This window comes from Echeneis naucrates, chromosome 21 (assembly GCF_900963305.1).
Source record: "Echeneis naucrates chromosome 21, fEcheNa1.1, whole genome shotgun sequence".
NCBI lineage: Eukaryota > Metazoa > Chordata > Actinopteri > Carangiformes > Echeneidae > Echeneis > Echeneis naucrates.
In genome coordinates, this window is record NC_042531.1 from 7,813,334 (window position 1) to 7,839,057 (window position 25,724).

The following is a 25,724-nucleotide window of genomic DNA, read 5'->3' on the forward strand; positions in this document are numbered from 1 at the left end:
GGCGGTATATCGGTTCCCACAGTGCGGGGCTCCCGGTGTGGTCCTCAGGGCCCGCCCCCTCCTGCCTGGTCCGTCCCCTCGGCCTCAGCCGTCAGCGGCAGCAGCCTGAGCAGCAGGGAGGAGCAGCCGGATCGGGACTGGAGGACTTCAGCCGTAATCACCTGCCTTGACACGTATATTGTTTTGGTTTTTTTTTTTTTTTTTTTTTTTTTCTTTTTTTTTTTGTTTGTTTTACTTCACGCACACCGTGAACATTGCGGGGCTGTCGGAGGACTGGAGGCCGGTATGGGAGGGCACACGGCGTTTCTGCTGTTACTGGTGGCGACCTTGACGCGTTCATCCGAGGTGAGTACGGCGGAGAAAACCCCCGGGGCTGCGGGGAAGGGAGAGACCGGAGAGCCGGCGGGGGGAGCGGGGGAGCCAGCTCCGTCCGCCGGTGGGCCCCGCCGGTGAACCCACCGGGTCTACCGGCGGAACCGGGACTCGCAGAGACCACCGGGGAAACACGAAGCGGATATTATCCATGTAGCGTCGCCGCTGATAACATGGATGCCGCCGCGCAACCATTAGGACCCGGGCGAGTGCCAAAGACAGCACCGTTACCCGGTTCACCCGGGACCCGGACTCGGTTGGTCCCGGTTCGTTGACCTGCCCGGACAGTTTTTTTACATATTAATTTACCAGTTCAGAGATTTATGAAGCTTCCACACATTTTACTGCGTCTTAATTACAAACCCAAAGCTACCGCGGCCTATCGTTAGATGTCAGCAGCTGACACACTTGCCCTGCCATGTTAGGCACGTTGTTGTTTTTGTTTATTTTTTTTTACACGTTTCTCTTTTGTGATAGTCAATTATTGAGGTTATTCAGCTGTTTTTCTAATGCTACTTCGACATGTCAGTCAGATCAGCCAGCCTGTGTGGTGAATACGGTGAACGGGGCTAACGTTTGTTAGCACCCCCCCCCCCCCCCCCCCCCAAAAAAAAAAAAAAAAAAAAAAAACAGACACGGCCAGACAGAGCTGCCGATTAGTCCGATAAAAATGTTCACGGATCCAAAGACAAACAAACACAAAATGTCGTTAATGCACCAGCTATACGTGACGACAACAACACAAACACAAACATTAAACACAAAACAACCACAGGCCACACAAGACTGGAGCTGAGCTGGATACTGCTGAAGAAAATGGAAAAAGGATGAAGTTTGTTTGTTTGTTTTGTTGATTTATTTATTTGTCTATTATTATTATTAATTTTTTTTTTTTTAGTTTGACACGAGCAAGATGGCGCCTGCATCTCACTGCCTTTTCTTTGCTCTGCTTTGCTGGACCAGAGCAGAGCAGAGCAGAGCAAAACTCGGGAGGAGCTGGAAATGGGAACAACCATCCCTGCCAATGCTGTTTGCATGTCATTGTCTTTACTAAAGGTTATTGGAGAGTTGGGTTTTTTTTTTTTTTTTTCCAAAATCACAGACACAATGTGTAAACACACCTACTGTAGTGCTTCAGGGGAAAAACGTCACTTTAAACAAAATCATTTTTGTGCATTTGAATTTTCAGTAGCGTTGAGTTTTCTTGTTTGCTGTGGTTTTTCTATGCAGTGAGCTTTACTGTAATGTTCTGACAGAATATATTCATTTGCTGCAATCAGTGTAGTATTTGAGATTACCGTTTTAACGTGGTCTAGGAAATTTATTTTTAGAACCTACACATTTATTCCAGTTGATTCAGTGTAATTCTAGACAAATACAAGAACAATATATTGGTATGTTCTGACTACCTGTTAAAATCTACAGGAACATTATAAATCTTCTAAATGTACATTTTTTGTGCAACCACTGCGTCTGTTGCAGTTTCGTTTTCTGTGTTACTGGTTTAGTTAAAACAGAGTGAGCAAGGTGGATGTGCCAAGGTGTTTCAATAAATAATGGATTTTCACGTTCTTATGAATGGTGGTTAACATTATTCAAGGGGCTGACAATTTGAGAAATTAGTTTTAGTTGAAAGAACAATAAATTATCCCACTGTACCCTACGGGAGGCTCACATTATGCAGCTCCTCACAGGCAAACATAGTTTCAAATGAAATTAGTCAAGATCTGACAGGAAGTATCAAGGGCCTGAGAGGCAAAAGTACTTACAAGTGTTTACCCAAATGCAAAGTAAGGAAGCAATTTAGGCATGGACAGCTAGTCCATGTCCTGCTAGATAATAGAGACTAAAAGCAAGACCAGTTGATATGAGAGGAGTCATTCAGAGCTGGTATCTGGCTATATTGATATCGCTACAGTATTATTTTGTTTACCCTAACCCTAGCCTCAATGGAGTAGCTAATAAAGGGCACAAATGCCACATAAGTAGTACTTCTGTTCTGTAGCTTATTGCCTCAAATAGATGAAATTAAAAATATTCCCTGGTTTAGGGGCTAAAGCCTTAATCACTTCTTTTAACTTAATTCTATAATAAATGACTTCATTCCATAGTGGTAGTCTGAAATAATCTTTAAAAAGACCTTTATCCTTATGAGCTGTATGTGCAGACTTGTATATAAAAGGAAGCTAAATACTGAAATGGACTAAATATACATTATCGCAATTGTTGTCCTTTCTCGTTGTCTCCCCAGGTGCCTGTTGATGACTCTCTGGGTTTGCTGAATGAGCCACAGGTGGCTATGTTCTGTGGAAAACTCAACATGCACATCAATGTGCAGAGTGGAAAATGGGAGTCTGACCCTTCGGGCACCAAGAGCTGTATCGGCACCAAAGAGGGTATCCTACAGTACTGCCAAGAGGTATTGAAACAGAGTGAGACGACAAGGCCACAGAAGAGGGAACCATGTAATGTAGTAAGAAAGATGACAGATCCCTCTCTGTTCAATAGGTGTACCCAGCGTTACAGATCACAAACGTTGTGGAAGCCAACCAGCCTGTCAGCATCCAGAACTGGAGCAAGAGAGGCCGCAAGCAGTCCCGCAGTCACACACACATTGTGGTGCCCTACCGCTGCCTGGGTAAGCAGTTTTACCAATATGGGTGTATGTTTGTGTTTATGATTGTTTATGATTGATAGCAAGTAGCCTACTACTCGTAACAAACAAAGAAATGTTCATTTTGCAGTTGGGGAGTTTGTGAGTGACGCCCTGCTTGTTCCGGAGAAGTGCAAGTTCCTGCACCAGGAACGTATGGACCAGTGTGAGAGCCACCTGCACTGGCACACTGTTGCTCAAGAGGTCAGAATAAACAACAAGATGGCATGTTATCTCACTGTGTGAACTTCTCATCACAATCCTAGTAACATGATCTTTAATGGTGGTATTTTTTGTACCTTCTTCTAACTAATCTTCCGTCTGAGTGGCTCCTTAACCTCATCCCCTCCCCTGCATGAATCTGCTCTCACCATACTCTGTCATTATGGTTAGAGCTGTATTTTGTTTTGTTTTTTTGTTATTCTTGTCTCATTCTGATTGATTTAGCTTAGATTGATTGAGTCATTCGTCGTTCCCTCAAAGAACTTTGTTGAAAATTCTTTTTTTTAAGTCTCTATTATAATAGATAAGCAAAGCTATATTACAGGACTGAAATAAATAAATGTTATCTGATTTCATTTTAAATGTTGTCAACATGTGAGCCATTGACACTCTTTTGAATATGTCTATGTCTTTTATTAACATTAGTCCTGCGGAGACCGAACCATGAATCTCCATGACTTTGGGATGTTGTTGCCATGTGGCATCGACCGCTTCCGAGGAGTGGAGTTTGTGTGCTGCCCAGCGGAGCTAGAACGAGAATCTGACAGCGCAGAGGGGGAGGAGTCAGACGTCTGGTGGGGTGGCATTGAGAATGAATACTCAGATAACAGGTGTCATCACGCACAGACATTCATCACTGGACACACTTCCACACAGTTAATTAAAATACTGAACCGGCCCCTCTCTTTGCAGCATGTCACATCCATCAGACACAGAGCCTGCCACCACGGAGGATGATGAAGATGAGGATGAAAGGGCGGTAACCTTTGAAGGGGATGACAACGAAGATGGCAATGATGATGAAGTGGAGGATGAGGAGGATGACGATGATGACTTGACTGAGGAACAGGATAGTGATGAGCACAATTCTAACATTGCCATGACGACCACTACCACCACCACCACTGAATCAGTTGAAGAAGTTGTGCGAGGTAAGAAATAAGCCAACACACACCATTTGCTTCTATCTGTCATTGGTGTTTTATTTTTATTTTTTTATTTGTTTATATGTTTTATATGTTTTTATATGTTTTCTGATTTGTTGACTGTGATTATTGTCTCCATGAAAATGAGAAGTTCATATTTTCATTCATTTTTAATTTGCATTTGCCTGTGTGCACATACCTCAGCCGTATGTTGGGCTCGTGCTGAATCAGGCCCGTGTCATGACATGCTGGAACGCTGGTACTTCGTGCCTGAGAAGGGCAGCTGTGCCCCCTTCTTGTTTGGGGGCTGTGGGGGCAACAGGAATAACTTTGAGTCGGAGGAGTACTGCCTAGCTGTCTGCAGGAGCTCGTGTAAGTCCCAGGACCAGAGCTGTGTAAACCCTGAAGTGTCAGCACCACGAGCCTGATTCCTGTCCTCAGGCTGCTGCAGATTGCTTCTCTGTCTCATTCACTTTCCCTCTGTCTGCCTGTCCCGAGTGTCTGATGGCTTCTTAACCACTCAGAGCACTGACAATAGGATTCGGTTGCTTGTGTTTTAACCTCGTGTTAAACATTACAGGACCATTTTCTCAGTATCCTAGAAAAGGAAAAATATAGAGAAGAAAAACTGAAATCACCAGTCTCCTTGGAATAATGATATGTTTTACATATATACACACACACACACACACACACATATGTGTATCCTGTTAGACTCTTCAAAACGTATGTCCTTGAATTTGTGGTAAAGATCAAACAATTATAAATAATTTCCTATTTATAACAACAATGGAAGATGGCTATCACCTCTCTTGTCAAGAGTTAGAAAGGAAGTTGGATATAACTTTTGTATCTGTATGATACAGAGTTGCACCTAGTAGTCAGTTATCTTAGCTTCATATTTAGCAGACAAACTTCTTGTCTAACTTAAGACAGTAAAACTAGCTGCATTAAACTTTTATTGGGATGAAGAGATAAAATAAATGTGAATTATTGTTGTTTATTGAGAGTGAGAAATGTATAGATTATCACCTTTAAAAATATTCATTGCGTATCAAGCAAGTGTCCCTGTTGGAAAGGAGCCATGATGCTCTGTCCTTCACTTTCACAAAAAGCAGTCATTGACTTTCATGTGATTTAATTTCTCTCATCATCATTTTCTAACCAGTAACACTAACTGATTCCTACAGCATGTAGACAATGCTGCGTGAACTTGAACCATCCATTTCCGTGTGCATCTGCATGATTTCTGTACATTGTGTTTTTGCATGTCTTTCACTGTGATATGCATTTATGAGGTCTTGCGTCTGCTGCATCATTTGTGTAATAGCAGACCCGACAGTTGCGGGTCTATAACAGTGTCCTCAATGTGTTTTTAACTAGCAGAGTGTGCCAATAGCCATGGTGTGTGTGTGTGTGTGTGTGTGAACAGTGTTGTCTAAGGTTAATGAGTTGATTTGCTGTTTCCACCCGGAGAGGCACTAAACTTTTCAGTGGTGCATCGTGTGTCCTGATCCTGACTCGGCACATTTCATCTTATCTCCAGGTTCCCACATCAAACAAAGATGGACATATAAACACACTTAGACTGGGAAACTTATCACTCTTTGTCTCCTGATCATCCTCATCTCTCTTAAACCATGTGTTGAAACTATTTTCTGCATATACCTAACTTATTATATGTTAATAACTCAGTTTCAAGTTAACATAGTTCTTAAAGTCTATTAATTTACTGTTATAACTGTTGTCTTGAACCAAAACCCTGTGTAATGTTGTCTTTATGGAATGCAATGTACCTTTCTGACTCATTGGGATCAATGTTTTTCCTTCATTTACTTTTGATGCATCCTCTTCCCTTGAATGCTTATTGCTTTGCCTCAAGCTGTGTTTTCTGCTGCGTAATATTTAACTTGGAGCTCTTAATTCTCCCCTCAGTGCCCACCATGGCGCCCAGTCCTCCAGACGCTGTTGATCGCTACCTTGAATCACCTGGTGATGACAACGAACATGATAACTTTCAGAAGGCTAAGGAAAGCCTGGAGGCCAAACACCGTGAAAAGATGTCCCAGGTTGACATTTCCACACTAAACGTTTGTGTCTGGTATTTCATCCTGTCAGGGTGTCTGGATGTCTTATCTGACATTACAAAGCTAAAATTTGTCACTATGATGTGGTTGTTATATTTGCTGACATGATGTTCTTTATTTGCAGGTAATGAGGGAGTGGGAGGAGGCTGAAAGACAGGCTAAGAACCTTCCTCGTGCTGACAAGAAGGCTGTCATCCAGGTAGGACACACCACATCTTCATGAGTTACAGAGGTCAAAATTGAAAAATAGAGGGAACAACAACAGCAAAAAAAAAACAAAACAAAACCCAAAGGACCCTCATAGAAACCTACAGAAAACTACATCAAATTGTAGGATTTATTATAAAAATGTATTAACAGTGGTCGTTGTCAATTTTACTTATTAAATTGTCATTGTAACATCTTGCAGCACTTCCAGGAGAAGGTGGAGGCTCTGGAGCAGGAGGCAGCAGGAGAGAGACAGCAGCTGGTGGAAACCCACATGGCCAGAGTGGAGGCTCTGCTCAACAGCCGCAGACGTCTGGCTCTGGAAAATTATCTCAGTGCCTTACAGGCCAACCCTCCGCAGGTACACACAACTGCATAGAAATATCCACGTAAACACCTTTGCCATTTTTCAGAATTAGAATAACCCTCTGTCTGGAATCAGTGTCAAGTTGTTGCCATGAGGGTGTTCACATATTACGGCTCTGGCTTTTTTTCTTTGCTGAGGGAGTTTATGTTGAACTCTTGCTTGAGGTCTCGTGTAATGATGGAGCCCCAAAAGTAGAGGTTCTCCACATCGTGGACTGGAGAGTCAAATGGAGATGGAGGCTTCACTGTCCTCACTGATGAGCTGTTCTGCCTGCACTAGGTCACCAGGTGGTTAAGCTGTAGGCAGACGGATGGTAGTATTGGAGGAAGCCTTGTTGACAGCATGGTACAGGTCTGCTGGGATACATATTAGTGTACATGGTTGAGATATTGGTGATAAATGTAAAAAGTGTTATTACTATGAAGGTGATGGAGGATTTTAGTTGGTTTGCACAGGGCAAGTCTCACTGAGGTATTAACATAGTCTGTTTAAGAGAGTCATCACCGTGGTAGAGAAGAAAGGGGAGGAAAGCATTGGTGGAATCGCCGAAGCTGTTCCTGAGCTGGGGGGCAGGAAAGGTGTTATTAAAGGAGCCCAATGACAGCCCATTTTACTTCTGTTATCACCTTTTTAAACCTGCACTTTACCTCTCCTCTTCCCACTCCTGGACTCTTGTTCTGTTGGCAACTACAGCTGACTAAACCCAGCTGTGAATTTGTTGTTCGAATAACATGCTGTGGTGCGCAATGGTGTTATGGCATTGCTCACAGAAGCCTTTCTAACTCATTTAGACTGTTGGTAGAAGTCTGGAAATCATCCCAATAAGTACACCCAAAGGGCCTCCATAGCTACACTGTTCTGCTGCTTTAATGCTCTCACATCAGCTGTGCACAGCTATGAGGCTTTGGTTTAAACAACTCTCCTAACACTGCCACACTGCCACCACCAGCCCCGTCAGGTGTTGACTCTGCTGAAGAAGTATGTCCGTGCGGAGCAGAAGGACAGGCAGCACACACTGAAACATTACGAGCATGTTCGCACAGTTGATCCCAAGAAGGCAGCACAGATCCGACCTCAGGTACTTTATCTCACACAGCTGCACTAAATCAGAATCAAGTTTTGAATTCTAGGACTCACATGTTTGATTCATTTGGGCAGATACATTTTTTACTTTTTTTTTTTTTTTTTTTTTTTTTGTATGGGAAATTTTTCATTTTCCTATGACTGCTAGGTTTTGACCCACCTACGCGTGATAGATGAGAGGATGAATCAGTCCATGAGTCTCCTCTACAAAGTGCCCAGTGTGGCTAATGAGATCCAGAACCAAGTCGGTAAGTGTTGGCTTCAAACTGAATTCCTAATATGTGATTATTATTTTATATATATATATATATTTTATTTATTTATTTATTTATTGTGCAGGGTTTGCTTGATTGTCAATGCTCTTAGACAACGCACTGCTGTGTCCTATAAATAAAAATTACTGGGGTGTTGTGAGTATTTCTTGGCTGGGGGACAGTGGCTCTGCTACTTGCTTGGCACATTGCTACACTAGTCTAAGATAACTTATGGCTGTAGCTGTAGCTTCTGGACATCAACATTTTTTAACCATCTCTCAGCAGGAAAAAAAACCAAAGTGTCAAAACTTTAAAATGTAAGTTTCCATCAGCTTGCTTTTAAAATCTGCTTTCACAGACCGTTCAATATCTCAAAATCAAATTCAGTCTGCTCATTATTGAAAAACCAGGTCTAATTAAACTGTCCTATATGTGTTGTGGGAGTATACAGGCTTCACTAATTACATAGCCCTGCATCCGCCTGTAGTGCTGAGTGAGGATGAAAATGAGGTTGCAGATTTTACACAGCAGTGTAAAACTAATTGTCTGAGGTCTAGTGATAAATAGTGTGCTGAAAGAGCAGCATCTTAACAAATTCTCTTCAGTAATCAGGATACTGTATGGACAGCATTTTCAATCCATCTCATTCCCACTATTTGCCTGTACCATTTGTGACCATGGTCTCTTTCTTTCTCCTTTTTCTTCTCAGCGGTTATAGTGCAGCGAGTTCAGTCAGAGCTGTCTCAGCAAGTCTCTTCCCTGCAGAGCGACGGGCGGGTGAGTTGAGCTGCACCCACATATGCAGAGTGGGCCCGGTACAAACTGCACTCTTGCTCTTTCATATATATTAATAGAGTCACCTCCACTCCTCAGAATGAAATCAGTCAACATGGCCCTCCAGACTGAAACTTAGAGACATGCAGAGTTGAATGCAGAAATACCACAAAGACAAAGACAAAGGCAGAGTTAGAAGTGGAGAAATGAGTCAATTCATTTGACAGCATGATCTCCCAGGAGGATACTGTATCTGAAAAGTGAAATCTGAAAATAAACTGGTCTTACTGTTTGCTGCTTTTTGTGTTTTAGCCACAGTACATCAGAAAAGTGGTTGATGCTGTGGACCATGTCTGACTAAAATTGAATGACACTATCAGATTCTGCCTTGCTGACTTGTGGATCAATGCCCTTCTGTGTTTGCAGGTGGATGGCAGGGTGAGTTATGGTAATGATGCTCTGATGCCTGATCAGGCCTACAGCTCTGCTCCTATGGACCCTGGCCTGGATGGACTTGGCTTCATCCACCCTGAGAGCTTCAACCAGCCCAACACAGAGAACCATGGTAACACATACATTCATCGAATACACAGTACTGCTTAGAAGTAGGGTTATACAATTACTCAAAATATGTCACAATATACAAATTACAGGAGCTGGGTTTTTTTGTGAAACATTTGACCTATATACCCTGTTTGTTTAGTATTGTAGTATTGACTAAAGTAGTTGTAGTATTGACAAAAGTCATGTCATACACTTCTTTCAATACAATCCAATACAAATCAAAATGTCTTTATTTAAAAAAGAAAAAAAAAAAAAAAATATATATATATATTTTTTTTTTTTTAAACTATGGGCCTAATTAGAATACACGCAGACTAAATGAGACATTCACAGTAACAAAATATTTTTTTACATCTCTGAGGAAATGCGGCTTTATAATGATTTAATTTCAGAAATAAAGTCACTGCTATGACTATATATACGCTGACTTTTTTTATCATGTCCATTAATCATTGCGACTATGGTTTCAGTTGAGCCTGTTGACGCTCGTCCAATTCCTGATAGAGGACTGCCCACACGCCCTGGTGAGTGTGTGCCTGTCTGAGACTTTCCGAGTCCTTTATGGCTGTGAGCACACAGGTCTGGGAAATTGGTCAACATTACCTTTAATCCTTTGTGAATGTGTCCATTTAAAATCAGATAGAAGGATAACAATTTAAACATTTGCACAACTCTGTCTCAGTTTCAGAGGTGAAAGCTGTACTGTGGAGTAAACAAAGAAAGGTTTCCATTCAATAGTTCTTAAGTAAATTGACATTGTGTGTGTGTGTGTGTGTGTGTGTGTGTGTGTGTGTGTGTGTGTGTGTGTGTGTGTGTGTGTGTGTGTGTGTGTGTGTGTGTGTGTGTGTGTGTGTGTGTGTGTGTGTGTGTGTGTGTGTGTGTGTGTGTGTGTGTGTGTGTGTGTGTGTGTGTGTGTCCTTTAAGCTTAACTGTTCAAATTCATTAGCTTCCGCTTTGTTAAGAAAGTTTGACTTTAAGTACTTTTTTTGACTCAACCCTTTACACAGTGAATAACAATAGTTGAGTCCAGCACTTGAGTTTATTTTGTATAAATTAGATGGAAATCATTTCCCACTCTAAACCAAATAAACATTTGAAAAATCGATCATAGCATTACTTTGGCTTGTTCATTGTTTAAGTTCGAGAAATTCATACTAAGATAAGTATGTGATAATAGCATTTAGCCCACATCAACAGGTCTGAAATCACATTATGCCAAATTCTTATAGAGTACACTTTTAAGTGTATTTGTTTCTATAACATCTTTTGTCTGTACATGCTGTTCTCTTTTCAGTGTCTGCGCTGAAGCCAGAGGAGATGCCAAAGGTGCGGATGGAGACTGAAGAGAGGCAAAATGCTGGTTATGAAGTTTACCATCAAAAACTGGTATGAAATGACTTAATTCCAACTCAACAGAGGCCTCCATGCTGCTCTGGTCTTGCTGTGGTCTGTGCTTTGTGGGCATAAACTGTTATTGTGTTTTTTAATGGCAGGTGTTTTTCGCTGAGGATGTGGGGTCCAACAAAGGTGCCATTATTGGACTTATGGTTGGAGGTGTTGTCATAGCAACTGTCATTGTCATCACCTTGGTGATGCTGAGGAAGAAACAGTATACTTCTATTCATCATGGTGTAATTGAGGTAAGGGCTTGATGAAAATGTCTGTGTGAAATGTGGCAGAGCAATCAGTGTTTCTCCGTCTGTTTATCGACATTTTCATTTTACTGACCTTTTTGCTCTCTGTTGCTAGGTGGATGCAGCAGTGACACCAGAGGAGCGTCATCTGGCCAAGATGCAGCAGAACGGCTATGAAAATCCCACCTACAAATTCTTCGAGCAGATGCAGAACTAAAGCTCTGCTCAGCAACATTTCCTTCAGGCGTATCCACAACCACACACTCTCAGCAGTCGTAGGGTCTGTTCCACTCGGGTCCCTTGCCCTCAGCCCCTGCACCTTCAGCCACTCACCATGTTGAGGGGGGAGGGAAGGTATGAATATTACTGCAATGGCTGATTTTTGTTTGTTTGTTTTTATCTTGTTTGAAATCAGTGAAGTCATTCTGATTTGAGTCAGATGAGGGCTCTAGGCCAAAGGAAACTGAAATGGAACAAAGCCTTCGTAATCCCCGATCCCGATTGTACAGAACAACGCTTGATCTTACATTTACCTGCATTTTTTCTGACAAGGGTATCCTGTTCCAACTGCACAATGCAGCCAATAATAACAATTTAATTGTGTTCATACTGAAATGCCACCACCCTGTTGACTATTTATATGAAGTCACTTGCAGTACTGTGCTCGCAGCTGAGACCAGAACAAGTAATCCCCTGGCAGTCTAATTCTTGGTCGCTCCCTCATTGCTCCAACTGTTTGTTCCATTTCTTTCAAAGTCTCCCTTATATCCCCGCTCCCCTGCTCTCAGACGACAGCTGTGCTGTGTTCGATGACGTAACAGCTCTTAGAGCTGGCAATGGGAGGAGGGGCTCTCAGAGGGCCCCTCCGCACGGTTAAAGCCTAAGTGTTTCAGGTTTGTTTTTCAAAAAAGGATTTTAAAAAAATGCAGAAAAATATATATAATCAAAATATGTAAAAGTTGAAAACATTGAATGTTTTGTTTTCTGATTTTTTTTTTTTTTTTAATGTGTAATATATTAAGACAGAGATTAGCTGTACGTTTATGTAGTGCATGGCAACATTGAAGACTGATACAGTTAACTGTATGTTGAGGTCCTCAGGAGGGGTCCTCTTATTAGATATGTTAGCAGGATTGTACATTTGTAGTGTCTTCTTTGTGATCTTGTGATATGAAGAAGAAAAAGAGTATTCAGAATCTGGTCTGCTTTAATGTCACACAGACTTGCTTTAACAGAATCTTGGCTCTTTATGCTCATCTCCATGCTTCACTGTTGTGTTAGCTGCATGGGCCAAATGCTCTATACTGTATGTAATATATGAAGTGTAATAGTATCCGAAAGGAAGACGATCGTGTTACTGTTTGCGTTCTATGCACTCTGTCATGTTGGAAGTCTGATTATCATCACCAAATATTATTGTTGTTCAGTCCCTGATGCCAGTTCACACTGTTGCTGCCCATCAGGTTTTTTTAATTGGGGTTTCTCAGATTTATCATTCCACTGCCTTTTGATTGCTGATATTTGAAAGATGGAGAACCAGCTCTGTGGCAATTCATTATCAAGCTCCGCTTCTCTTCTGCCTGTTTCTGTCTTTCAGTCTTTTTCCCAACCACCATTTTCTCATGCTTATACTCTCTCTGGCTGTGTCAGCAATATTGTACAGTGCAGCACTTTGGAGTCAGTGTGCAAGCACTTGATCAACAGACAGGACATGTTGGGCCAGCAAAAGATCAGAGCAGTTATACAGTTGGTTCCATCTCTTCTCCATTCCTTCACCATATCACACATGCACATTCTATTTTTCTACATTTCCTTTGTATACTTGTAAAGTGTTTCTGTTTGTCCTGTGGTGGATATTTGTTTTATCTGCACATTTGCTTTTAGGTGTAATGATAGTTCTCACTAAGAGGTGATATTGTACTGTTAGGAGGACGACCACCTGTCACATCAGCATTAACCCTTAAATTAAGTCAATCATGCCACCTCTGGTAAACATGAATGTGATATGCATACTGTGCATTAATACCATAGAAATACAACACGTATCACCTCTACACATTATAGCCACACATGTACACAAACACTAACTGAAGCTCTTAGTCAGGTGAATGTCTGAAGTTCGTATTGACGCACCCTCTGGGTGTCTTTGAAGGCTAGTGACAAAAAGATGCTTTTTTCCCCTCATTGATTCAGTGACCTTCCTCTGTGTGTAGTTAAATGAACCATTTGCTTAGAGTAAGAAAAAAGCTTTCTACACTCACTATACAAAGAATAAAATTTTGAATGTACATATAACTTTCTGGTTGACTATCATTCCTGTTACTGACTGAAATATACTTTTTTTTTTTAGTAAAAAATACTGAAAAATACAGAATTTAAGAAAAATGCTTGCCACTTTATTCCCCCTAGTGGACAAAAAGGGTCCAACAATTTTGGGAGCAAACTAAATAAAATACAAAACAGGTGCTCTATAAATGGAAAATATGAAAATACACTTGCCCATGTGGCTATCAAAAACATGAAGTACCGGTATATACAGTGGAAACAATCCTAAACTACAGACGAGGAACACATTACATAAAGCTCATAACTGGGTTCCCATTCACACATTCAGGCATTCAGTCAGATGCACAACAGCATCACTCAGACATCTCCACCTCACCCTCAACACGCTTCTCTTGGTTAGAGTTAAAGAAAAGCTAAGAGAAAAAACAAACAAAAACCCTCCTCATCTGCCTCAGTATAACTGGACTGAAATTGCAAAGACATGAATAAAGTTGTTAATCCACACTGATCGGCGACCAGCCTTGCATTTCGGTGCTGTGTCAAATAAAGAAGAAGAAAAAGAAGAAGAAAAAAAAAAAGCTGATTTGATTTCCAGTCAGTATTGGAGAGTTAACTTTGACTGTGGCAGGTGGAGAGTGCTGTTACGCTGCCTCCTTCAACTGTCCTTGTCTAGTGTTGTGGTGGCCAAGGTCACTGTAGTGATGGGCTGACCAATGCCATGCATCTGCAGACGGGCCAGTTTCTTCTGCTCACACTCAGTCACCAGGTTGTTGAGTTCGGCAGCACTATAGCCAATCAGAGTCCTCAGGTCGCACACAAACTTGTAGACAAAGCGCTTGCCCTGTACTTTGCTGATCATGTCCCCGTCATAGTAATACCTACACGAAAAGATCAAAGTTAAAATCTCTGTAAAAACCCCAGATTTAAAAAAAAATAATAATAATAAAATACCTGAGATGATCTAAATCAGGTAATGTCTATGATACCACATTTCAAAAGCCATGGAAACACCCACACAAACATTTAAGTAAGATTCACAAATTTTCCACATGAATCACTTAACTCCTAATCTTGTCTGGCTTTAAAACAGTTGTGTAATTTCTTTAATATTAAAGAATTAACTCTACATTTATCTATAGTTTAAATGCCGTGGGTATTCCCCAAGTAGGGAGGTGGAAGGACAAAATGTAGGACAAATTGTTTTGATATTGGACGTAAAGGCACAAACATCCAGAACATATTTTTAAACCCTCAAAGTCAACCAACTTGACGTACAATAATGTGCACGTACCATACCAACCCGCAGAAACCCTTCAAAAGATAAACACTGAAGACAAACCTGAGGGCTCTGCTGAGTTTCTCGTAGTTCATCGTAGGCTTGTTCTTGCGCTGGCCCCATTTCTGAGCGACAAGTTCAGGCTGGTTGAGTTTGAACTCTCCCTCCTCGCCCACCCAGGAGATGCAGTCTCTTGCATCCTTGTCAGTCAGCAGCTCCAGAAGGAATTGCCACAGCTGGATCTGACCGTTGTTACCTGGCACAGGACAAACACAACAGTTAAAATCAAATCTTTCATTGAGCCATAAAAGGAGGGATAAGTTGTTTTGTCTTAAAATCACAAGTAATGTATTTATTGTTATTGCATTTCCTCGAAATGTAATAATGATAAATGGAATCATTGTTAAAAGTGATTAAAATGCTCCATAATTTCACATATGTACACATCTAGTCAATTGCTGTGCAAAACCAGTAATTCAGTAAGGCTTTATTTGATTTTAACTGTAAGGACCTGATTGGATTTCAGTGGTCTCAGGCTGTTCAAGAAATATGTAAATTGCTAACATACAAATGACATACAGAGCCGCAGTGGACAGCGTGTACTACCTGTGCGGTTTCCAGGTGAACTTCGCTCCTCTCCTCCTGAAATCCTCGGAGTTCTGGGGCCACGGCTCTGCTTCAGCACCTTTATGGCAGTGGGAGTGCTCACCTGAGCTGGAATTATCTGCACAGCTGGAGACAGATGGAGAAAAGTTAGAGATGGTCACTTGACCACCTTGATCACTTTTCAGAATGACTGCTGATGAGATGTGATGCTTCTAAATTGAATTTAATTTTAAGATCATCAACAAATCAACTTAAGAAATATTTTTTCTAATATGGTGTTAAAGAAAACCAGATAGTTGATTATATTGTAATTGGATTTGTAAATAGACACACCCTGTAGTGTTAAACTATGAGGATAATTGCAGATAAAAAAAGTAAAAAGATTTATTAAAGTAAGCAGGTAGATTAAATTACATTATATAACATTTTTGCAGATTTTGCAGAAGAATACATACGTTGATCAATAGTGACTGTGGCGTCCCCTCCGGACTGGTCCTGGCTAGCCAGCACATCTGAAATATATACAAGTTAAATTTTATGCGCTTCAAATTTGATCGTCTGCATTCAAATGATTAAAGCTCCTCTGCGAAAATCTCTTTTCTACTTACATTTGCGTAGGAGTTCCAGGTGACTCCAGAGTATCTCTCCACTGGGCACTTTCTGAAGGAACTCCTCTTGGCTGAAAGCACAGAGGTCTCGCCCTGGGATGTGAATGCTGCCTATTTCCATCTCATCAATGTTAAACTCCTTCATCACCCACACAGCCCAATGGATCACCTGGTCAGCCGTCCAGAGCAAAGGGTCTGACAAGAGAGACAGAAACCTTTAATGTCTATGACCACCTTTTATTTATCACCACGTTAAGGATGATTCTTTACCACAGGAAAATATTTTATTTAGCTGAACCTCACCATATGGAATTCCCAGGCGGACCTGCTCTTTGCGGTAGCCTTCAAGTGCTGCAGCCCAGCGTGTGACCTGTTCTGATGTCTCATCAGAGAGGCCAGATCTCTCCACAGCAATAAGCTGACCCTCTTCCACCAGAGCACCCTCCTCTCCTGCTGCATCTGGATCAATCACTACTTCTACTGTTTCAACCGGTTTCACTATTTCCAAAATGTTCAGCTTCTCTTCACCTGGGCAAAATAAACAATGAAAACAATAAAGATTTGGATGTAAACGTCAAGACAAATTGCTGATCTTGCTGAAAAATTTAGTGATTTATTGTATCATCCCTTCTGGTTCAATCAGTACCTGGTTTGGCTATAATCTGCAGGCTGAGCTGCACGGTGCCATCCGTCTTTACTCCCTGGTCGAAGAGGCTGTGGTCAGGATGGAGCTAAAAAGACAAACAACAGATATCAGGACAGAGAGGACATAAAAATACTTAGATAAGGGAGCGACTGTCAGACTGGCACTAAAAAAAATACATTTTTGAAACTACAAAACTAAAAAGAAAACTCAACAGGCTTTGTTATGCACATTGGTACCTGAATGTCCTGCAAGCAGATCTCATATGCATCCAGTGATATTTGGATCCGAGGCTCCAAAAGCTTCTTCAAATTGCCAATGGGCTCATTGATGTCAATGTCTTGCTGAATCAAATCGGATGCAGTGATTGTCTGTTCCTCAACACTTCAAGGTTAAAGACGGAGAACATTTTTAAATGTGCATTGAGTGTGTTTTGAGTATTCACTTCAAATGATCATGTTGCTTACCCTTCCTCCAGACAAGCCTGCTTCTCTCGTTCATCAATCTCAATCTCAATCATCTCTTCTGGTTCACTTTTAGACATTCTGTCTTATGCAGAAGAAGCCAAGCTATAGGATGGTAATAACAGAGAAGGTGAATGGAGACCAGTAAAATTACTTCTTACAACCAACGTATAGCATAGAAAACAATTACACAGTACACAGCACCAGTCAAGTCTGGACGCTTTCATATTAACTTGAATTGAAATATTTATAATTATTTATTATTGATGTATTTTTAAGTTATTTATTTATACATAAATGTATTTTGGTTAAATAAAAATCTTCTTACAAACACTTCAATAACATTTCTTTGTAATGTTCAATGTTGGAAAGAGTAAATTATATATATTTACTCTTTGTTGATTAATAACTAATACAACCATTTTGGAACTATCTCTGGACCTAATAAAAAAGTATTTCTGTTTCTGTAAACATTTTTCTAATGACAAGAAGGACCTCATAAATGAGCCTGGTGGTCTGCTGCTACTTTCAGTAAATAACACTTCCCTGGTGGAGGGGTGACTTTTAATATTTTGAAGCAACCAAATGTTTCAGGGATTGTTTTTTTTTAAGAAATGAAGTGAAAATGTGCTCTGGGGAACACAACTTTATGGTCGTTTGGTCGTAACATTCAGGTTTGTGGGGTCAGTCTGGTGTAATCACAGTAACTCTAACAGCTGAGGCCTCCGAGCCTCGACTCCTCATTGGCCGTGTGGGACAGTTCACTAACTGCTAACGTTAGCCAACTCGAGGGCGAGGCTTTGACGTCTAAAGGCCAGCCGGTAGGCCAGCAGGGAGCAGAAATAATCCCCAAACACAAACACACATGGCGATCACATGTCGGGGGGAGCAGGTAAACTCGGGGTTTGATCGGCGGTCCACACGTGTGGCCGCTCCGGAGCTGCTCCTCCGTGAACCAAGTTAGCTGCGATTTCTGCAAGCGAAAGCTGCTCAGGGGGGGCGAGGCAGCCCGCTGCACAACCGTCCGTCCCCGCCTGCTAAACGAGGCTTAAAACATCCAAAACCAGCGCTGCTCCTCATAACCAGGAGAAATGTTTCTGAAGGCACACTTTAACTCTGCGCGTAGAAAACTTTTAAAACGGAAATAGAATAAACGGAAACAAAACAGCATAGGGCAAATGGAAAGGAGCCGGAAATCCTGGCTAAGGTTTACAGCGCCGTAAGACTTCCGAGAGCAGCCGAGATAAACGCGACGCAACTTTTAATGGAAAACTGGCACACAGAGACGGACTGCGGTGTCAGATATTCACCGAAACAACGTCGGGCTAAACAAAATAAAACTGCCAGCAGAGAAAGAAGTGCGGACTTAAAAAAAAAAACGTGTCTGGACCTGATGTGTGTTTGTGGCTGGACGGTGATCGGCGCCGCGGCAGCTGTACTGTTAGCAGCTCGGCTAACACTGAAGTGGTGCCACTAACTTTCTGAGCTGATTTCTCGTTTTCAGATATGGAAAAGAAAAGCAACACCGGGAGTTACGAAGGCTAGCCGGGGTAGTGTAGCTTTGTGTACGGGTTGAAGGTAGGCGGCTGCTTCCCACCAAGCTAACTAACAATCAACAACAGCTAGTTAGCTAGCGAGCTACAAAACAGCGGGAAGAGTCCGAGCACGACAAACACAACCTTCGCATAAACACTATCCAGGGCTAATTTCCGCCAGAGCAAACGCCTCCCTCGACAAAAACATAGCCATACCTGTTAAAGTTCAGGCCTTCAAAGATGTTGGAGTATTTTAAAGTGTGGTGGATAAGGAGCCAAAATTGACCACAGTCGAGACGTATCATGCAAGTTATTTGGAGAACTACACAGTGAGGAGGGCGGAGACTAACTGGCAAGACTTCACTTAAAACTAAGATCTGCACGAAAAACACTCCACTTTCTGCTAAACCTCTTTATTTCACCCTGCCCTCTTTATTTTATTTATTTTTTTGAATTCTCCTCTGTGCACATGTCTCTCCACCAGACTAATAAAGTTGGCCAACACGGTTTAACATCAGTTTCATAAATGTCGCATTTAAATGCACCAGCCGCCATTTCCACACAGTTTTAACCGATGAGATGAGTTTGTAGCAGTCTTAACTTCGTTATTAAAGTCAGATCTATCTTCGACGTTTCCTCGGGATGCTGTAAATTGTTCATCTCAAGTCAAGTAGAAGTGTGACAAATATGAAATGGTTAGTGTTTCCGACAGGACTGGTTTGGCCCACTAGAGGGCCAGAGGACAAAAAACAGTCTCCTTCATTCAGCCTGTGGGCCTCAGCTGCCCTCATGGCCCCTCTACATGCATATTTTATACAAAGTTTACCAACCAATATTTTTTTAACAATGTGTACAGTGTAAGAATGGTATGTTGAAAGTGTAAAACTTTGAGGTGGTTCCCTTGTACAAATTTTCAACACAGGATGAAATCACAAGGGCCATTTCATTGACTCCGGCGAAGAAGTTAGATGTCATCACGTAGGAGCTGTGCTATTATCCAAATGTATTGTATGGAAGGTTATTGCATTCTTGCAGACTTGCTGCTGACCTAACCCTAACCCTGACCCCCCAACCCTGACTGGGGCGATGACAAACTGATGAATGTTTAGTGGCAAAACAAGCACTGTCAGTCAGTTCCCAAATTTCAGGAACTCATTTCATTTGTTTTTGCAGTTTCATTCCTTCTGTTATCTAATATTACCTGATAGGCAAACCAGTGTGTGTTAATGATTATTTTGTTTTGATATTAACTCTTGATTGAATTTTGTGAGATTAAGTGCACAAGAGTGACAATTTTATTTAATAAATATCTCAATAAAAAGGTTGTCTGGCTTTAATTACAAGAAAATTCCCATGGTAAGTGGCTGTTGCAGGCTGCATAACTTAACTGAAAATGTACAATATTAAACCCCTAATGTGCTGCATTAATTAATCAGCTGTTTAAAAGACGTTTAAATTTGGTGAGCTGATTGTCGTGTTACTTGGGTGAATATTTTGCAAGTGTGTTTACACATTCAGTCCATAGAAACAGTGTACATGCTCAGCAAGAAGGCGGCTCTTGTTTCGAAAGTCTCATTCCAACCGGAAGTAACTAAAAACATATATTGTTTCCGGTTTGCCTTCAAAATAAATGATGAATTATTAAGTTTTTTAATAGGGATATTTTAACACGTGCGTGGAAAAGGCAGTATAATAATATATGGACCGAGAAGCAGCCGTGATTTTAACAAGTATCATATGCTGTAAAGTCAATTACTGTGCGTGAACGACTTTCACATCGCATGTGTAATAATTGTTCTTTTCAAACTACAAAAATCCTCCTAAATCGGTGACTAAAATCAGAATTTTATCAGTTTACATGCAGACCAATTCGCGGATTTGTGGTTTTATTGTGAAGGGGTCGGCGGCGCTGCCCTGGTAGCTGTTGATACTGGTTGAACACAGAGCAGCCAAGATGGCAGAGTACCTGGCGTCCATCTTTGGGACAGAGAAAGATAAGTAAGTAGTTAACGTTGATTTAATTGATTGTTATGTAGTTGTTTGTCGACTTCCTTCACAGCCCAGTTTATACTAGTAACACAGTATATTTAAGTGTGCGGCGTTCACAGCGATCGGCCGAAACGGCACACTGGCTTTAGCTAACGATGCTAACACGCTAACGCCAGGAAAATGCCGCGCTGCTCCTGTTAGCTCCGACAACATCTGGGTGCTGCAAGCAGCTACTTTGTGTGAATGGAAACACCGCGGCGCCATTAAATAAATCCGACAAAACAGATACAATAACAAAGAGTTACCCTTCCTTTTGGGTTTAACTACAGCGGGTTACTTTGAGAAACCAATGCAAGGCTTTGTTCCGGTGGAAAACACACGGATGGAGGAGCCGAGCGACCTCCTCACTGCGTTATGGAAATCCTCTGTTACTCTACCTCCCTTTTCCACCTCTCTCCTTCAGAGAGTGAAACATTATGAATGAGACCAAACGTGTGTTCAGTCCAAGAAGCACCATGCCACGTCTTTATTCTGACTGCACCATTAGAAACACATTTTATTTCATTGTCCGCTCCTCCTCCACGCGTTTGGCTTCTTCAACCTTACAAACTTCACCAGCAGCTTTCAGACATTTGGAAACTGGAAAACAGTTTAAGATCTAATCTAACATTTCTAGATTTAATGCAGAAACCTAACCTGGACAAAAATGAATTGAACAGTGGCAATATAAGGGTTTTATTCCTGTAGTTAATTAAAACATTTCACTGTGCTTTGTTATGATTTGGCACTATATAAATGACCTACTTGACAATATTTTGTCTTGTGGACATAATTAAAAAGCTTTGATGACCAGCCATGATGAATTTAGGTAAATAAGTGGAAATTTAGGAGGAGGTTGTCTTAATATAGGAATATTGTTCAACTCTCTCTTCATTTGCATATAACATCTACAGTTTGGCCAGTTTTGCAGAATCAAAGTAATGTTTGATTTGACATTAGTGACATTGATAATTCCACAAAAAATGTAACTGAGTCTGTAGATCAGACTTTTTACGTCCAGTGCAACCAGATTAATGTTTACATCGTCTCATCTTCATTATTTTCTCTTTCCAAAGGGTCAACTGTTCTTTTTATTTTAAAATTGGTGCCTGTCGTCATGGAGACCGCTGCTCAAGATTACACAATAAACCAACATTCAGCCAGGTAAGATCACACTTCTTTGGTTCCAAAATGTCCAAAGACTTATTTTTGTAGTTAAGTTAAGTTTTGTTATTCCTTTGGTAGCAATTAAAATTTTTTTTTATTTATTTTTTTGTTTCAGACAATTGCCCTTCTGAACATTTATCGGAACCCTCAAAACAGTGCCCAGTCCGCTGATGGCCTCACCTGTAAGTGCCTAATCAGAAATATGATTTTCTCTGGTCATAAACCTGTTGTCTCTGTCTACCTACTTTCAGTGTACACCAGGGTAGTTTAAAATAGCCTTAACATGGTATAGATGCACAACCATTTGATTTACCCATAAATATAAATTACCTGACACATCCAAGCTATTCAGACACTGAATGAATATTTCCATTTTCTCATCGCAACCTTCTCTTATGCTTTTATTTGCTCACATGGGTGCTCAAAGTTGGATTTGCCACTCTTAACTGTACAGAGTTGTGGTAAATGTCTTGATTAATGTCAAGGTGCCATGAAGAGTTAGTTTAATTATGGACTGCAAAATTTTTAAAAGGAGGGGGGTTTATATATATCAATCCTTGTTCTGTCAGAAGCAATCAGGCAGATTTAGCGCTGATGGCAAAATGGTCCGGAACTAATGTGAGAAATGCTCATATGACAGTCATGGAGACTGGATGGTTGTTGTTACAATAGAAAATGATGCTGACTTGTGACACACCTTAAAATCCACAGACAGTGTTTTTCGAGAATGTTTGAGCTGCTGTGACAAAATATGCAATAGCATTTAAAAAATCTCTATTAAAAAAAGATAGTGATAATGTGGTACACATTTATTTTGGATCAAGTTAATTCAAGAGAAAGGCAGGCCCTTACATGACTTGACCAGCAGAGCATGTGGCCTAAAAGGGGGTCACGCCAGAAGTATAATTTACGAGAGAACTCATAAGTTATACTTCTGGCATTTGAATGAACTATTGATCTGGCCCTAAGCAGCTAACATTGGAGGCAATTTCACCTCATCATTTCAGCTCTGCTGGCCAAAGTATCACTTAAGGGTTCTCATCTCTCCCTCAGTCCTGTTTATCATCCACCAGAAAACTGCATATCCTGTCCAGAATTAATTTTTCTTCTTTATTGTACACCGACTTTGTTGCATAAATGTATCATTATTATTTTCTTTTCTAACCACTAGGTGCCATCAGTGACATGGAGATGCAGGAGCACTATGATGAGTTTTTCGAGGTAACTCATGCCATTCTGAAGATATTTATCTCGTGGTGCTACGACCACACCTGTTTGTTGGTCATGTTGTTAACCTTTTCTTCAACTTGTTTAATCCATCCACAAAATCAGATATAGCTGTCAATTACATCGTTTTGCCACTGTACTTTATGTTGTAATCATCAGGGAGTGAGACAATTCTCACATATAAACTGTTGCATTTATGCAATTTCATTATGCTTCTCCTTTTAGGAGGTCTTTACAGAGATGGAAGAAAAATACGGAGAGGTGGAGGAAATGAACGTATGCGACAACCTTGGGGACCATCTAGTAGGAAATGTGTACGTGAAGGTGAGTGTCAGACCCAAAATCCATTGGAGTCACAATTTTGGTAAGGCTTCTGAAGTTGTTCTTCAGTTACAGCCTGAGTGTCTACTTGATCTTTTATAGTTCCGTTATGAAGAGGATGCTGAGAAGGCCGTGATAGACCTTAATAACCGGTGGTTTAATGGACAGCCCATCCATGCTGAGCTCTCCCCCGTCACAGACTTCAGAGAAGCCTGCTGTCGCCAGTATGAAATGGGGTGAGTGCGACCAGATGGGATAGAGCTGATTTCAGTAAAAAAAAAAACTGATCAGAGCATCTCGTGTTGCTGAGTAACATCATTCGGGTTTTGTGTCAAGAACCACATTTGACAAGGAGTTTGTCTGCCCCTGGGTGGTATAATGTTTCAGTGAATTATAACTGTGACCGATGTGTGTGCGTCTTTAAGTAATGTCACTATGTAAGCTTGTTTATTGCTGCTGCTTCTGTATTTTTGCTGAGATGGTTACGCATCTGATCTGAATCTTCTATCATGCTGTCAGACTTTAAGTTGTCTTTTCTCCATAGGGAATGCACTCGTGGTGGATTTTGTAACTTCATGCACCTGAAGCCAATCTCGCGTGAACTGAGGAGAGAGCTCTATGGACGCCGCAGGAAGGGGTATTTATTCATTACCATTGCTGCACTTGGTCAAATCTACCTACAACTCACAATCACTCCCTCTGCACTCCCACAGCCGTCACAGGTCCCGGTCTCGATCGAGAGAGAGACGATCTCGTTCAAGAGACAGAGGAAGAGGTGGTGGCCGTGACCACGAGAGACGTCGTTCAAGAGACAGAGAGCGTTCAGGTCGATTCTGAACCACAAGCCATGACTACTTGTCCTTCCCTCCCTGTATCCATCCCCAGTCTTTTTTTAAGTTTGTACCCTCCTATATCTATTCTAGGACTAACTGAATGGTACCTGCTTTTGAAGCTGTGACAGCATTGATGAACTTGTTTTTTCTTGATTTCTGAAAATGACTTTCATCTCATTAAATTGAAAATTTTTACTAAACATCACTGATGATTTATGAGCGTTACTTGTCATGACAAAAATTCTGACATAAGCAGAGTGCTCTGATTGAGTACATTAAGACCTAAAGCGGAACACAGGCAGGTTGCCATTCAAGTGACTTCACTGGTGGAGGTTCCTGTTTGAAAAAACATTTTGATAATTTTTACCAAAATGTGGATGACGTTCTGTCAGGACTTTCCTGTTGATCTCATGTTTGAAAGGCACTGAATATGTTTAAGAACAGATGACGCTACGCAAAGGGATGAAAATTAAATGTCTGAAAACAAGACAAGTGCAAGTCTAGCCTTAGAAAGAAGTGTGACTTCAACAAAAGTCATCAAGTTTGACTTATTTTACAGAGTCAAATCAGTCTGCTCAAGGTCGTTTTCATATAGAGCAGATCAAGACCAAATTCTTTATAGAATAATTTGCCACTCTGTACTGAGTTTTTATTTCTAAAAAAAATATTAAATAAATAAATAAATAAAGGGGGGTCCTGAAGAACACCTGGACTTAATAATGGACTCTATTACTTAAAGCAGAACCGACAGCGACAGTCTCTGATTGGTAACGTGTTTTTTCCTGTTATGTTTTTATCTATTTGTAATTAAACTGTTGACACACAGGCTGCTGGTCTTTGACCAACAGGTGAGTGTGCAACTTCAGCAGGAAATATCAGTCAGAAATAATTCATCTTTACCAAAACAGAAGATCAGTCTACTCTGATCTGGACTCAGTCTAGATGGGATTACTTTTACTTGGACTGCAAATCTGTTGATGCTGCCATTGTTGCATCTGGGACAGAAATAGAAGAGACACACTGTAATTGTACTGGTTTTAAATTACATCGACAGCACAGTGATTTGTCAAGAAAATAGAAGTTTGAATACTTTCAGGAGCCATTTATATATTTGAGGTCATTATCCTGCTGGAGGAAAAACCTCTGCCTTTCCTTTTTTTCCACCATGATATCCACAAACAGCGTCACATCCTGCAGAGCAGTATTGGCCAGACAATACTTCAGATAGACGGAGATTTCAGGGAGTGATACAACCTTGAAGGCCTTTATTTAACTGAACTTCAGCTGAAAAAACTCAGTGATGGCAAATACATTTTACAAAAATGTGATGTGAAATCATGGACGTTTAAGTGGAGCTTCACTGAAGGTTTACAGTTTATATTTACATATTCATTCAGGTTCATGTAGCCTTACGAAGCAGCAATTCCAAATATGATTAGTTTGTCAAATCTTAATGTATGCGTCTAATTATAAGTGCAGAAGAGATATTAGAGTAAGATTGAAGTATATGCAGAATGAATATTACTGGTGTCTTGAAGCTGTTTCACATCGGGCGCGGTTTAAATGTTTGCTGTTTCAGTCGACCTG

General features: G+C 40.9%; 3 protein-coding genes across 6 annotated transcripts; 2 read left to right on the forward strand and 1 right to left on the reverse strand.

Moving 5' to 3' along the window:
* The first annotated feature begins 232 nt into the window (after positions 1-232).
* Positions 233-13,450, forward strand: appb (amyloid beta (A4) precursor protein b). 3 transcript variants are annotated; one of them, XM_029492997.1, is made up of 18 exons: positions 233-345; positions 2,624-2,791; positions 2,881-3,010; positions 3,117-3,229; positions 3,674-3,858; positions 3,941-4,179; positions 4,378-4,545; positions 6,109-6,242; positions 6,385-6,459; positions 6,670-6,828; positions 7,784-7,912; positions 8,066-8,171; positions 8,890-8,948; positions 9,372-9,510; positions 9,980-10,033; positions 10,804-10,895; positions 11,003-11,149; positions 11,259-13,450. In XM_029492997.1, the coding sequence occupies exons 1-18, from the start codon at positions 286-288 to the stop codon at positions 11,358-11,360; spliced, it is 2,259 nt and encodes a 752-aa protein (XP_029348857.1). In that variant the 5' UTR covers positions 233-285; the 3' UTR covers positions 11,361-13,450. The 3 variants fall into 3 exon arrangements, with proteins under 3 accessions (XP_029348857.1, XP_029348856.1, XP_029348858.1); XM_029492996.1 differs by having other exon boundaries at positions 8,066-8,165; positions 8,881-8,948; XM_029492998.1 differs by lacking the exon at positions 4,378-4,545 and having other exon boundaries at positions 8,066-8,165; positions 8,881-8,948.
* On the reverse strand, positions 12,384-18,887 carry gabpa (GA binding protein transcription factor subunit alpha). 2 transcript variants are annotated; one of them, XM_029492999.1, is made up of 10 exons: positions 18,778-18,887; positions 17,030-17,131; positions 16,802-16,946; positions 16,566-16,650; positions 16,223-16,447; positions 15,920-16,114; positions 15,767-15,823; positions 15,312-15,437; positions 14,769-14,961; positions 12,384-14,307 (listed from the first exon to the last, which is right to left on the reverse strand). In XM_029492999.1, the coding sequence occupies exons 2-10, from the start codon at positions 17,104-17,106 to the stop codon at positions 14,085-14,087; spliced, it is 1,326 nt and encodes a 441-aa protein (XP_029348859.1). In that variant the 5' UTR covers positions 17,107-17,131; positions 18,778-18,887; the 3' UTR covers positions 12,384-14,084. The 2 variants fall into 2 exon arrangements, with proteins under 2 accessions (XP_029348859.1, XP_029348860.1); XM_029493000.1 differs by lacking the exon at positions 18,778-18,887 and having other exon boundaries at positions 17,030-18,164.
* Positions 18,888-20,465: 1,578 nt separating this feature from the next.
* Positions 20,466-24,342, forward strand: u2af1 (U2 small nuclear RNA auxiliary factor 1). The gene is made up of 8 exons (XM_029530476.1): positions 20,466-20,559; positions 21,666-21,753; positions 21,872-21,938; positions 22,928-22,977; positions 23,209-23,307; positions 23,407-23,540; positions 23,849-23,941; positions 24,018-24,342. Exons 1-8 carry the CDS (start codon positions 20,516-20,518, stop codon positions 24,139-24,141), a joined length of 699 nt encoding a protein of 232 aa, XP_029386336.1. The 5' UTR covers positions 20,466-20,515; the 3' UTR covers positions 24,142-24,342.
* Positions 24,343-25,724: the final 1,382 nt, after the last annotated feature.